General features: G+C 34.2%; 1 protein-coding gene across 6 annotated transcripts in view; it reads left to right on the top strand.

Annotated features, from left to right (window-relative positions):
* The window catches only part of LOC131041362 (uncharacterized), a 122,112-nt gene extending 106,919 nt beyond the window's left edge, over window positions 1-15,193 (top strand). For 4 of the 6 annotated variants that reach the window (XM_057974403.2, XM_057974402.2, XM_057974405.2 and 1 more), the window contains 3 exons: window positions 103-118; window positions 14,663-14,773; window positions 14,881-15,193. In XM_057974403.2, the coding sequence (XP_057830386.1) occupies window positions 103-118; window positions 14,663-14,773; window positions 14,881-14,994 (241 nt within the window). In that variant the 3' untranslated portion in view covers window positions 14,995-15,193. The remainder of the gene's footprint in view (window positions 1-102; window positions 119-14,662; window positions 14,774-14,880) is intronic. The other 2 variants (XM_057974406.2, XM_057974404.2) reach the window with 1 other exon arrangement.
* The last annotated feature ends 492 nt before the right edge of the window (window positions 15,194-15,685 follow it).

Here is a 15,685-nt window from a genome sequence, read left to right as displayed (position 1 = left end):
AAATCATATCTTGCCGTGGAACTTTTTTATTGATATTAATCACCTAATGGTGCCTTAACGAGTATTTTTGTTTCTTTGTGTTCATGTATAATCATCATGCAGTGTACACTTCTTCAATGTAAGTATAAATGCTCTTATATATGTTTATGTTTGTTTTAGTCCCATTCAGCTTCATCTTCATTTTGATTTGAAGGATCATTTTCTTAAATGTTGAAAAGAAATATCATATTGTATACTGTATGTACAACAGGTTTATTTTCCCTTAAGGTTTCTTGCATTTATTTGATAGGTAAATTGTTGGATAAGGTCCCACTCCCATTCTCAAAAAGGGAATAAAAGACCCAAAGAGGAAAGCTTTAGACCAAGGAGACTAGAGAGCTCAACAATTTAGAAACTAAGAGATTAAATTTAATGAAGGCGGAGAGAGTCCAGGAAACAGCTAGGAAGGAACTTAAAGAAACTAAGAAGCTTGGCAAAAAGGAACCAAGAAATTGCATGAGGAACAAAGAGGCTTAAGAGAAATGGTTAGTCCTTCAAAAGGAAGGAATTATGGTCTGTAAACTCGTTTGGCAAAACACTTACTCCTGCTTCTAGTTAGGAGGGAACCCATGTTCCATTGACTGCCATCTTCAATGAATCACAGCCTTGTATGTAGAGTTTCTTAGCATAAGGTTTTGTCTTTTCCTCTTCCCAAGGTACCATTGTTCTGTTTGGAGATAGGTTAGAGGACTAGGAAATGGTTGTGCTTTTAAGAAAAGAAATAAAGCATCTTCATGATCCATAAAATCGGAGAAAAGTTCTTGCTCCTCCATGAGGGAAAAGGTTAGACTCAACAATAACTTGGCAGACCCAAAAAATCTAATAACTCAGGACTTGGCAAAAACATTGGTAAAAACTCGGCAAATTTATTGAACATTTGAAAATACTTAAATTTTAAAAAATATTCTTCAACCTCTCAATACATATGAACGTCAAGTTTCAGTATCAATAAAAATTATGAATCATAAATTTCGTCTATGACTAAAAGTCAAAAAAGTTTGCTGCTGTTGTTTGCATGTTGTAGAAATGGATGGGATAGCTGCAATATCCTCAACAAGAGCCTCAAAAGGTACCTCACCCACAGTGATAGGGAAAAGCTTAGACTCAACAATAACTTGGCAGACCCTAAAAATCTAATAACTCAGGACTTGGCAAAAACTTGGGCAAAAACTTGGGTAAAAACTTGGCAAATTTATTGAACATTTGAAAATACATAAATTTTTAAAAATATTCTTCAACCTCTCAATACATATGAATGTCAAGTTTCAATATCAATAAAAATTATGAATCATAAATTTCGTCTATGACGAAAACTCGAAAAGTTTTGCTGCTGTTGTTTGCATGTTGTGGAAGTGGATGGGATAGCTGCAATATCCTCAACAAGAGCCTCAATAGGTGCCTCACCCACAGTGATAGGATCAAGCTATCAGCTAGATGGCTTTTTAAAAGCTATATTGTAATTTGTGAACATGATATCAGTGATAATTTGATAGTAATTGGAAGCCTACATAATTTTTTTTATTTTGTTTGGCATTTAATCTAATATATATGATTCTATGACACTAATTTAAGTCATTCTTTGACTTCGGGATCGGATGTAACTTACAAATTTTAAACCATGAAATTTCTAGAATTTCTAGTCACATTCATATGCAAGGCCAAGTAGATAAAAGGAAAAGAAAACCTCTGTATTCATGTCCCATTTTTAATTAATTCTAATTTCGTGGAAAATATGTTCATTCCAATATTTTCGTGGACAAAGCTGGGACTTAATAATATATATAATTTATTTAATATTTACAACTCAGGCTCAAGGTACTTTATAATTTCAGAGAATATTAATTGGGGCCAGGTTAGATATTAAAATATTTTATTATTTTATGGTAATAGAAATCCAAAATGGGGTGTGGGTTTCTTATGAGCAGGTCTGTAACCTATAGGTTCAAGTGGCAGTCAATTGTTAGTAGTTTTTATTACAACTTACATATGGAATGTTATTGTCTAATTTTGGTCAATAATTTTGCAATGGTCAAAATGGTGAGATTCTTTGGAGGGAAAATGATGAAATTAATATTATTTTATTTACTTTTCTAAGGGAGGGGCGTTTGGATTTGGTCCTCTGTTTATTTGCAGTCGAAGTCACATTTCAGAATCTTTATGCTATTTCTTCTTCTCAACTTTTCATTGTATGAACTTTGTGTTCTGCAATATTCTTCTATGGTTGAAAACCCATAGAGGATTTTGGCTTGAGGATGAAAACCTATGAGTTGCAGGGGTTAGAGGATGAAAACCCTGTTATTCAGAAGGGCATTCTCATTCAAGGTGTGCAAAGGAGCTTCATAAGTTGTCGCAGATCAGCTAGCTTCAGTGTGGTGTTTTAAGTTCGCAGTTTTCTTCCAATTTTCTTTGAGTGTTGCTGTTGTTTTGAGGGGGGTTGATTTTGTTGATATTTCATATCTTTTCATCATGTCCAAGAGCTGAAAAAATTATCTGTCTACCGTCACTTCAGCCATAGGTTTGGTCAGAAACAATTAATGACACTCTGCTTTCCTTCTGCTTGCGATGGTCCGCCTTTACATATTCCCCCAATTCCTGTTTTCCTACTATCACAGTCTTATCTGCTCAGGAGGGGCGAATTCCACATGGACCCAGATGCATATGCCTACTTACCCCTGCTTGAGTATTGTCGGCCCTCCTTGTAAAGTTTCATTGCATGGTGAGCAAAAAGTTTCGCCTGGGGAGGGAGTAGCAGTATGCATCTTTGTCGAAGCAATGATGGGATGCGGGAGATGGCAACTCCGATCGATGCAGCTCTAGCTATAGCGTCAAAACATGGCCCCACCCCCCCTCTCTGGCAACACCCTATATATCGCTTCGGGAATGGCTATAGCAGATCCTACATAGGACATGAAAAAATTATCTGTCTATTCGAGTATTGTTTGGTGGAGTTTTGGGTGAAATTACCCAATTTGTTTAGCTTCATTTTGAGATAGATTTTGTTGCAGATATTTTAGGTTCATTGTAGCTTTTGTGTGGACCTTTTTATTTTGTTTCTAGCATCAAAAATCAGTACTAAGTGTTGTAGCTTGCTTTGGTGCTTTATGGGTGATGTTTGGCAATGTAATATTGAGTTTTGCAATGTAAAAACCACCGGCTTTGTGTAGAAACACAATATTGGTTTCAAATATTTTTGTTGTTGTGGGTGCTGCTGTTATTATTGGTATATTGTTGTTCAAGATCATTTCCAAGAGTTCGAAATATCCATTTTTGTTGTGGAGAAGACTGGAGAGTTTCATTGTTTCTGTTGGTAGCGTATGTGATTCAGTGAGGTGTGAGATTTTTGCATTGTTTATTCCAGTTTCTATTTTATGTTGTTACTGATATATTTGATTGTCATAATAGTCCCTATTGCTATAGAAATCAGATTTAAATTAATAAAATATTGCAAGAGATGTTGATGCAAGTTTGTGCAACTTTGGTATTGACTAGCTAGATTTTTATATTGTTTGGTTATGGTTTTTGGTGAAGTTCTTGTTTTGCTCAAAAATCTACATTATCACTATAATCATATTTTAGTGGTAGGGTAAAATTATAATTTTGATTTAGAAAGCTGAAGACATTGAAGAATCCATTATGGGATTTATGAAAGAATTTCAAGAATATCAAAAGAATTTCACAACATTGGTAAATGATCCAATGATAGAGAGAATATTATGGAAGTTGGTAAAAAAGTAAAAAATGAAAGAATTTTCCAAGGAACCTAAAATAGTGAACGGTACACCATAACAAAAGTCACAATAGAAGGTCAAGGAAGAACAAGAAGTAGAGATGCAAGGAAGTGAGATGAAACAAAACATGGAGAAATCTGCCATGCAAATTAAAGATTTATAAGTTGAAGGTAAAGTTTCTTTGTTAGGAGAAAATGTTTAATTGGTTTCTAATGATTGCATGTGGCAACAAAATATAGAGGAAGATGGAAGGAGTTCCATTGTTGGATGTGAAGAATTCAAGTTGAATGAAGATGTGTCAAATCATGCACCACCTTTCAAACTTTAAAATGGTGAGTCATTGATTGATGAACATACACTTGGGACTATTTTGGGATATCTCAAAAAATTCTGTTTTACCAAAAGAGGTTGAGTGTTTTGTTGGCAACTAAGGTATGAAAATATTGTTAGATTCTATGAGAAGCGAGAATTGAGCCAAGATTTGATGTTGGTTGTAGATCACATGCAACTCCACTATGGTCAAATGATTGAAAATCAAAATAGTGGAATGAAGGAAATGAGAGAAAATAGAGACAAGGCAAGAGAAATTTGAAAACTCTCAGAATACCTTCACCAAGTATCACCGAACTAGCCAAAGTGGTGAAGGTGAGAGGAGAGTGTTGTATATATAGCAAAAATAAGGCATATACATCCAAGAGGTGCATTAACTTGTACTACCCATAAAAGGTGGAAGGTTTTACGTACTTGGTAAATGCAAAAACATGTGGCATAACCTCCTTAGATGAAGACAAAAGGAGTAATGAAAGGTGGCACAAAAAGCCAAAAGAGGGTGAGAAACCCAACTACCCCATAACCTACTCAGATAAGGACAAAATAGTGGTTATGAGAGATGGCACAACAAGCCAAAAGAGGGTGTGTAACTCAACTACCCATGTGTGGTAGAGACTAACACATGTAGCTGATGCATTTTGCCACTTGTCCTCATATTAACCACTCCTAATAAAACTGAGCAATATAAATAATGTGTAGGAAAAAAGAAATATCACCTAACGTAACGAAAATAAAAAACTTATGGTAACAAATATTTCATATTTGTTCCCTCTTGTGTCACTAAAAATTTCTTGTCATCTTGGGAAGAACTCTAAGCACGATGATAAGGTCAAGGATATAAATTGCAACATAGGGCATGTAGATTCATTAATTCAAAATTCAAGATTGGTTTTGCATTTGGGACCTAGGTAAATACTTGGAAAATAGAAAAGGTAGAAAACATGATATTTTGATTGGATTCCCTATCTCTTACATATGGACTAGAAAAGAGTTTTTGAGGGACCATATAGAGTACTTTGTGCATGCTAACAGTGTAATGAGAAATCTGTGTTTCAGATTTATAGGTGGTTCCTTAAATTAAGTTCCTTATTTGAAGGAAAATTTTAGATGGTGGCAAAATGAAGATAGTCAAAATAAAATGCATGAGGTGGGAAAGTTGTAAGACAAATACATGTCATTTTGATGTCCTATATTTTATGATTAAACATAGAGAGGTGTTTTTGGGATCAAGTTGCATACAAGAGTTTTCAAAAGGGATGATATTCCACAAGATGGTTTCATTGTTCCTAACATAAAAAAGAGAAAGCAAATTTTCATCATTTTATGCAAACATTTCTATATTAAAGATCTAAATATAAATCCTTATCATGGTTGGGAACTTCAAAAGGACATGTTAGAGAAAGAAATTGATGGATTGCAAGTTAGAGTTATTGATTCTTTTATCCACCAAGAACTAGAAAAGACTTGCTACAAAGGAATCTCGATGTGTTTTCAAGGCTACAAAGCTTTCATGTAAGGATCATATCAATAGTAATTCAGATCTATCAGGAGAGTGCATTGCAAGAAGCATTTGATGAGTCTATTAAGGTAACCAAATCATGTCTCATATTTTCCATTTTAGATTTCTCACATCTATTTGTGGTAGAATATGGTGTTTCATGAGAAAGTACTTGGGATAATGCAAAGGTGGGACTTCATTCAAATTGAGTGCTAGAAGTTGAAAGATACAAGAAATGGGTTTTCTATCTACGATAGAGGATTTCAATACACCTTAGAGTTTGCAATGGGTTGTAATTATGCCATAATCATTCATCATTTTTCAAAGATTGAGCTGAGAACTAGCTACCATCAGATTTATGTGTACAAGGAACATGTACACAAGTATTTTTCAGTGGCTATATGAGTCACATTGAGTATTTGTTATTGCCAATTGCTGCACTATTTATTTATAAGGAGCACTTCCAAGATGACCTAATGGAAAAACATGCACATGAAAAAGCTGCCTTACTGGATATTAATGTTGGATTTCAGATTACTAAATTTTTTCAGATCAGCAACTTATGGTGGAAGATCTAAATTGATCATGTGTGATCATAAGGAAAATGATGTGAAGATGGTTAATGATTGCAGCTTATGAGTCAAATGCAAGGAGCCAATGAGGCAATCTGAAATTCAAGTTAGCAGTTTTACATCATTTTAGCTAATTCTAGAAGTAACTTTCAGATCAAGAAGGCAGTCGTAAAACTTGGAGTGCATTCCACCACCATAATCTATTTGCAACAACATCTAGATGGGAGATTGATATCACACACTTGATTCAAGCCATTTGTGCTCAAAGCATCCAAGAGGGTGCTACACAAGAAGTTTTAGAAAGGATTGAAAGGTGATCAATTCATTTCATGAAATTAATATTTTAGATTTCTCACAAGCATTTTCTATAGTGCATTGATGATTACAATGCAAAGATGGAAACCCATGAAAATTGAAGACATGAAATTCAAAGATTCAAAAGAGAGCTATGCTAGGTATGATGAGATTTTTTACATCATATATACTTTGAAAGGATACATCATATATACTTTGAAAGGATTATGTGAGAGAAATAGATTTCATGAGACAAGTCTTTCTTGGTTCAGTATGGTTGGAGTGATGAGTCATAGAAATGGGAAATAGGAAATGTGGTTGTTGGTGTAATTTTAGGATAATTTCTTCTTGGTATTTTTCTACCATTCATAGAGATTGAAGGTTTCCTACCGTGGCAGATTATGCCAATGATATATTTGCCACTAACGTTGTAGATGAAATTATGAAGGATGACAAGTATGTGCTAGTGGATGGTCTCAGGAAGTACATCTTCTTCTATTAGAGAAGTGGTTGTTTACAGATTTAATATTCAATGTTTTGTGGTGTTTATGTTGCTATTGTTGCCCTCTACTATACTCGTGGTTCTAGATTAGTCCATGAAGCTGAAATTAACATCTCTTAAATTGAATTGAAGTTTGGGTCTATTTGTGTGTATTTCAACCAAAGTTATGAGACTCGAACTTGGATCAAACTTAGGAAGCATGACTCAACTCGAGACTCAGGACTTGGCAAAGTGAAAAACCCAAGAAATTTCATAGCCTCTCACATTACATGACAATGACCGCCTCATCAAATTGATCTCTCAACAAACTTTAGCTTAACAATGACCTCCTCATCAAATTGATCTCTCAACAAACTTTGCAAATAAAGTCTTTGATTTTTGACTGTGTAACAATTTCTTTCAAACTTTAGAGACTTGCAGTCTCTTCTTTTTGACTGACAACAACAACTTTAGCTTAGACGGCTGCAATAGGACCTATGTCCTCTCTTCCTTTGGTAGCCAGCAACTCTTCAAACATGCGATGAGCTCTGGTTCACACTTCTCAAACTTTTCCAACTTCTATAACCTGGGACTAACATGCTTCACACCAAAGATCTTCAACACCTGCTTTGATGCCATATGTAGATTTGAAATAGAGGCAATAAACACAGAAATCTTTTATCACAAACACACGGAAACTCTTTTATTGACTCAAACTCTGAAACGATTACTTTTTTGCAGATTGTTTTAAACATCACAATTAAGCAGTCTTTTGTAGAGGTTGCAGCCTCTATCATGCATTGTTCGTTGGGACAAAACTAGAGAAATAACATGCAAAATAGAGTTTAGGAAGGCATGCAAACAGAAGCTAAAACTGATAGATAAAGCCATGCATGGAAGTGAAAGCACATATTGTGGTGGTGAACTCATGAACATCATGCGGTACATGGAGAATGACATGTAAATCAGTATCAGTTATCTACATATCCTTCCTACGAAGGTGTCTAAGGTAGATCCTAGATGATGTGGCAGCCATAATATTTTTTTAACTATGAATTTGCAACAAGGGATATGTATTATGTAGATTTTTATGATCATGATTCATCATTGGCCTATTACTTGCTTAGACTTATAGTTTTATGGGGGTTTGGGGGAAAAACCAAAATGAAGTTGAGGGTAGCACCCCTCGCAAGGGTCTGAGGGTGAGCAAGAGTGAGGTAGAGAGACAGGTCTAGATCTTGGGGGAGAGAGGAGAGAGTGAGGTAGAGAGAGGGGGTAGAGGAAGAGCGATAGGGAGAGAACTAGGTCTAGAGTTTAGGGCAGATAAAGTGAGTGAGATAGAGAGAGCGGGACAATGATGATAGGAGCCTATTGATTATTGAAATTTGATTAAGTCTGAAAATTTATAAGATCTTCGAAAACCTAGAATTTATATTATAACTCGTAGAGATTTGAAACCACTATCAAACATCTTGCCAATATATACACGAAATATAACTTAAGTATTCGAAATGTGACTTATTCTTAAATGTTATATTTCATGTATATATCCTGATGGAAAGAATGAGACTAACTTGAAGACAAAGATGGGGAGTTAAATGTTATATTTCATGTATATTCTAGGGGCATGTCATAAACCAAAAAAGAATTGAAATTTTGAGACTTAAAAAGAAAAATTGAATCTGGCCGAGTCCAGGGGACGAGACTTGGCGAGTTTGGCAAGTCTATCCTAGACTCAACTGAGTCCAAGTCTGAGCCCAGACTCAACTGGACTCGCAACTCATTGAGTCTCTTTTCAATGTTTCAACAATGTGTGTTTTAGCATTATGGAGGTTGCTATTATGGAGGATGCATTGACCATTATAAGTATAACAATCTTTAATGCTATAAAAATTGGATTTATATCATTATAAGAAATTTCAAAAGTTTTTGGTCTCAATTGTTTGGTGCTAGTGCATATACACAAACGAGGACAAGAAAATAAAGGAAGGTTAATGTTGGAATTTTTTTTCACAAATTGTTTGGTGCTAGTGCATATACACAAACGAGGACAAGAAAATAAAGGAAGGTTAATGTCGGAATTTTTTTTCACAAATTGTTTGGTGCTAGTGCATTGATCAATTGGTTGTACCATGGATATTTTTACTACAATGTCACTCATCATAAGTTCATTAGTATGGTTCCTTTTAAGGAATTGTGTGTTTATGGTGCTTTAATTTCATTGGTTTTGTAATCACAACCAAAAGGATGGACTTTTCATGTCCACTCGAAGGCATGAATGTTACAAATCCTCAATTTATCAAAGTGTTATAGAGAAAGTTTAATAAATTCATTATTGAGAAGCTTATACAGGTTCTATATATATGCCATAGAACATGCAAATTTCTTATGAAGAGCTGGGAACCTTGTGACATAAAGTTGGTCAATTGGAAGGGAGTAAAGTATTTTGAGATTACATTGCTTGAAGACAAGCAATTTTGGGAAGGGTAGACTTGTCATGCCCCATTTTTTATTAATTTTAATTTCATTGAAAATATGCTCATTCAAATATTTTCATAGACTAAGAAGAGAGTTAATAAAATTAATAATTTAACATTTACTACTCGAGCTCATGTTATTTATACTTCTAGAGACTATTAGCCGGAGTCAAATCAAATTGTAAATTTCTTTATTATTTTATGGTGATAGAAATCCAAAATTGGTTGTGGGATTTCTTATGAGGTTTGTATTCAAGTGGCAGTCAATTATTGGTACTAGTTTTCACGATAGCTTACATATGGGATGTTATTGTCTAATTTTGGTCAAGAATTATATAATAAACAAAATGGTGAGATTCTTTGGAGGGAAAATGATGAAAACAATATTATTTTATTTATTTTTCTAAGAGAGGGGTGTTTCGATTTTGTCCTCTATTTATTTGCAAGCAAAGTCACATTTCAAGTTCTTTATGCCATTTCTACTTCTCAACTTTTTCATGTTCTGCAATATTCTTCTACGGTTGGAAATTCATAGAGTATTATGGCTTGTGGGTGAAAACACATGACTTATAGGGGCCAGAGAATGAAAACCCTTTGATTCAGAAAGGAATTCTCATCCAAGGAGTGTAAAAGAGCTTCACAAGTTGTCGCAGATCAGCTAGTTTCAATGTGGTGTGTTTGTTTGTAGGTTTAAGTTTGCATTTTTCTTCCAATTTTCTGTAGGTGTTGCTGTTGCTTTGAGGAGTGATTTTGTTCATATTTTATATCTTTTCATCATGCCCAAGAGCTGAGGAAATTATCTTTCTATTAGGGTATTGTTGCGCAGAGTTTCAAGTGAGATTGCCCAATTTCAGCTTCTTTTTGAGATAGATTTTGTTGCAAATATTCGAAGATTTTTTGTGGATTTTGTGTCGACCTTTTTATTTTGTTTCTGTATCAGAGATCAGTTCTAAGTATTGTTGCTAGCTTTTGTGCTTTATGGGTGAAGTTTGACAATGCAATGTAAAAACCACCCACTTTTGTGTAGAAACACGATATTGCTTTCAAATCTTTTTGCTGTTGTGGGTGCTACTATTATTATTGATATATTGATGTACAAGATCATTTCCAAGATATGGAATTTTCCATTTTTGCTGTGAAGATGATTGAAGAGTTTCATTGTTTCTGTTGGCAGTGTATGTGATTTGGCAGGATGTGAGATTTGTGCATTGTTTATTCCAGTTTGTATTTACTGTTGTTGATATATATGATTGTCATAATACTCCCTCTTGCTGTAGAATTCAAATCTAAATTAATAAAAGATTGCAGGAGATGTTGGTGCAAGTTTGTGCAACTTTGGTGTTGACTAGCTAGAATTTTGTGTTGTTCGGTTATAGTTTTTGGTAAAGTTCTTATTTTGCACAAAAAATTGCATTATCATTGTAATAATCTTATCTGGGATATTACAGTATTTGCTTGCTCAAAGTTGCTTTCAGTTGCAGTCCCTAAGATTTTGTAGTCATCCTTAATCATGTCTTGAAAATGCACTTAAACAGGATCATTACGGTTACAGTCACAATTCAGCTTTCAGTTAACCACTCGAAATGTAGAAATGTTCAGCTCTAGTTAGACTCCCAGTTTGTCTCGGTATGATTTGGAAAACACCGATTCACCATGTGCTTTGAAGGTATTCTTATAAAATTTCCTTGTCTTTCAAAATGATTACACATTTCATTATTCCATTTGCACACCATTTGAATCTTCATGTGATCAGTTGGCACATTGAGTCCACTAGCACCACTTGCCTTGATTGGAACTTTGAACCCTTAGGTTCCAATTTCAACTTCCCCTTTGCTCTTGACCTTCGTAATACTAGTCAAAGTTTGGACTTCAGTTGGTTCCAAGCCGTTCCAACTTGAAACCTAACACCTGTCAATTATGTGCAATGTCCCAATTCCAAGTTACTCCCAAAACCTGAGCCCCCAATGCAAATTTCAAGTTTCCGGTTTTATTGTTCCCTCTTGGAACTCGAAACCTCATTTAGACCTATGTTCACATCCAAGGTTCCAAGTTCCTCTCACAAGTCACAACCCAATAACTGCAAGACGTAGATATAATTTTAAAAGGAGTAGGATATATTTCAAAGGAGTCCTATAATAATTCATATGTTCTTTAAATGGGTTTTGAGTGCCAAATATAATGGCACTATGTTTACTTGTGTATCTACCTATCGTCGATGCATGGTAGCTTTCTCAACTACCCTGGATTGGTGTCTTTTATTTGAGGTGCCTATTTTGGGTAGAAATGATTCTATACCATGGATTTTATACAACTACAATGCCACAGGTTAAGGTTTCGTCCTATTGGGTATAATGTGATTTTTGGGTTCATTTTGGGAGAACTGGGCAGTGTTTATTTCCTAATAGACAGCAGGTGCCAAAGCTTTTTAGGGTTTCAATCATTGTATTCAATTGCAAGAAGGTAGTGCATTTTGTTGTTATTGTCTATTTAGATGATATTCTAATTTTCAGTGAAACTTTGGTGGAACATTTGATGCATCATGTTCGTAGAGTTTTTGAAAGGTTGAGAGAATAGAAATTGTTAATAATTTGAAAAAATGCAACTTTATGAAGAAGAGTGTATCTAGGATTTGTAATCTAATTTGGAGGTCTTAAGATGGATGCAGAGAAAGTAAAGGTTATAATAGAATTCTCTACATTGAGTATTACTAAGATAAGACCATTTCATGGATTGGCTAGTTTTTACAAAAAATTCATTAAGAATTTCAGCAATATATGTGCACCATTAACTAAGACAATAAGAGCAGATAGGAAAGAATTAAAATAGACTGTAGGGGAAGCCAAGAGTGATTATTTGTTGAAACAATAAGTTACAAAGCAACGTATTTTTGCACTTGTAGATTTTAACAAGGTATTTCAGGTAGATTATGATGCTAGTGGCAGTGCCATAGGAGCTCATGATTGTGTTTTTGTGGTGGTTGATTGATTTTCTAAGATGGCACATTTCATTTCTTGCTAGAATTTTTCAAGTGATTAGACTATGGTCTACCCAAGAGCATAGCTTCAACTTTCAAATACAGATAAAATTTGTTGGATATTCTTGGAGGACATTGTGGAAGAATCTAAAGACAGATTTGAAGTTTAATTTCTCACATCATCAACAAACTAATGGTCAAACAAAAGTTTGAGAAGACTTTTGAGATATTTGGTAGAAGAAAAGCCAAAGGGATGGGACTAGATTTTACCACAGGCTGAATTTGCATTCAACTCAATAAATAGAGTATAGGAAAATCACTATTCTAGATTGTGTATGGAAGTAGTCTGAGAAATGTTTCAAAGTTGTGGAAGATGGCTAAGGAGGAGAAGAGGAGCGCAGATGTAGAAGATTTTGTAGAACACATGAAGGATCTACATGAGGTGGTAAAGAAAGATCTCAATAAAATGAATAATCAATCTAAAGAGAAAGCAGATCAAAAAAGAAGATTCAAAGAAATAAAAGTTGGAGAAGAGGTTATTGTCCAACTTAGGAAGGAAAGGTTCTCTATAGAATCTATGGATGTTGAATTGTAAAATATGAAAATAGGAAATAGCAATAACGGAAAACCCAAATTCATAAATCAATATAATGAGGAGAAGAGGAGCGCAGATGTAGAAGATTTTTTAGAACACATGAAGGATCTACATGAGGTGGTAAAGAAGGATCTCAATAAAATGAATAATCAATATAAAGAGAAAGCAGATCAAAAAAGAAGATTCAAAGAAATAAAAGTTGGAGAAGAGGTTATTGTTCAACTTAGGAAGGAAAGGTTCTCTATAGAATCTATGGATGTTGAATTGTAAAATATGAAAATAGGAAATAGCAATAACGGAAAACCCAAATTCATAAATCAACAATCACCAATAAAGCACGAAATCAATGTAAAGTGAATGAATAATCATGTGGAACGAAACACAAAAAACTAGCATGAAGAATACTTGGTCAAATGGAAAGGAAGACCTATTGAAGATTCATCATGGTTATCCAAAGCAGAGGTTGATTGTATTGGTCTCCCTCAAACATTGGAGATGTGACAAGGTTACTTCTCAAACTATTGTGGGTGCTTGATGCAGGAGCATCTAGAGTTGTAAGAGCAATCTTGTATCATCCAAAAAAATGATTTGTTTTATTTTCAGTTTGGTTTTGCAAATACCCATGAAGCTTATTTTCTCTAAAATGTCCTAAAGAATGGTCTAGAACATCCAAAATTTACAAAAGGGCTGAAAATAGCAGGGCCTCTATTTTAGAAAGTTTACATTTGTGCACGTATGGATTTGAAATTTTATCCAAAGCTCCAAATTGGTAATGAACATTGTGGGTGAGTTTCAGGCCAAGTTCAATTCTAGATGTGAAGTTAGTAAAGATTTAAGTTTGTGAAATCTCAAAAATAGCTTTCAAATTGAGTTTTGAGGCTTTAAATGATGGAATGAGGCCCCAAAATTTGGGGAAATTGAATGAATTAAATTTCAGTGCGTAGAGCACTCCAAACACTACAGTTTAAAATTAACGTGCTCAATCAAGCACTTGAATCAAAAGTTACAACTCCCAGAAGCTAAGCTATTCTTGGTGATGGAAGTTACACTTTCCAAAACATGCAAGTGGGTGCAAGGAGGCACGTAAGGAATTTATAGGATATTTGTGGTGATAACAGAGTAGAAGAAAGATAGGGGAGAGAAGTAGGTTGTGAACAAGAAGGAAGGCGAAAAGACACTTTCAGATTGAAGGTGCAGAATACTTCAAAAAGGAGAGGACTGTGAGCTGTAAGGTGTGGCAATTTGTTGAGAATCTAATCCTCTATTTTTCAGTTTTCTTGTATGTAATAGATCATTTCAATCAATAAAATTCATATATATTTAATAGTGTTTAATCTCTGTTGTAAATGAGTTCTGTGAGCTCACCCTCATCACATACATAGACAAACTTTTACAGCGACTTCTGATGGATTTTCTTTTCAATGAACCTCAAGTTTCGATAATTGTAACAGATTCTTTCCAGATTTGATTTTTCACTTGTTGGCTCAATACACAAGTGAGAAAATGCCTTTCCTTAAAGTTCCTTATGTTCAACCTATCTCAAATGCAGAAATATCACAATAATCTCGATTGCAGGGGAAGTTTCTTGAAGGAAAGACTGATAATTAACTGTAGTTTAAAATCAAGATGCTATAGTGACTATTAGGTATGACTGACAATTTTTTTTCTAAACAGGACTATGAAAGTGATCAGAAGCTTACCATCCCAAAAGAACGCATCAGTCATTTGTTGCCAGCTTCATATCAAGACAGGATTGTTCGTGTGTATTCTAAGAATCCTGATTTGGTAAATAGGACAAATATCCTAGAGGATTCTGTTTTTATTTTCAATTTTTCAATTTTTCACAGCATGTCTTAGGGGATCCGCTGTTGTGTATTTTTGTCTCTGTTCAGGTTGAAGAAATTTCTGAAGCCTTTGAGAACTTCCAATTGAGGACTTATGGTATAAAGCCTCAGGTACATGGAACACCTGATTCGAAGAAACGGAAAAGATATTACAGCCAGTAAAGCGAGTTTCACCAATTATTTTTTTCAATTCAATTGCATACACCATTCTACATTTGTTTTTACAGATTCTATACAATAGCATATAATCAGTTTAGTATATATTTTTTTATTAATTCATTTAGAAATGAAATTTGATAGATATTATAAGCATGTGTAGTTGGGTCATTTCATATATATTTTGCTCATTGTTTAAGGAATATGGGGCATTTGCCATGTATCAAAAGTGTTACATGATGTTTTGAGTTCTTAAACATGCATTTATGTTGCCGTCAAAACTCTTATTTAATTCTTCCATTTGATTAATGTTGCCTTACAACTGAAATTGTTTATTTCAACATGGTGCCTTTAACAAACGATAAACCACATGAAATTAATCTATTTAATCTTTATCTTTCAGCTCAAAAATATTTTTATTAATTTTGAAATATTATACAGCCATTACTCATTTTTGTATATTTTGAAAATTTCTTAAATCAATATTTTGTGTATGCTTTACTTGTATCGAAGTTACAGGCTCTGCACAAATTGTAATGTAGCTATTTGCAGACATTAAAAAAATCACTGTATTCAGAAACTTGAAAATGGTATTAAACATCTGGATTACTGTTATAGGATATGATTATGGAAAGTGTTTTTGATTAGGTAAGTAGGATTTTGAAAGGGTCCAAAACCCTGTACAAAGAAAAGGATA

Source organism: Cryptomeria japonica, chromosome 3 (genome assembly GCF_030272615.1).
Source record: "Cryptomeria japonica chromosome 3, Sugi_1.0, whole genome shotgun sequence".
NCBI lineage: Eukaryota > Viridiplantae > Streptophyta > Pinopsida > Cupressales > Cupressaceae > Cryptomeria > Cryptomeria japonica.
This window is presented reverse-complemented; position numbering and strand designations above follow the sequence as displayed.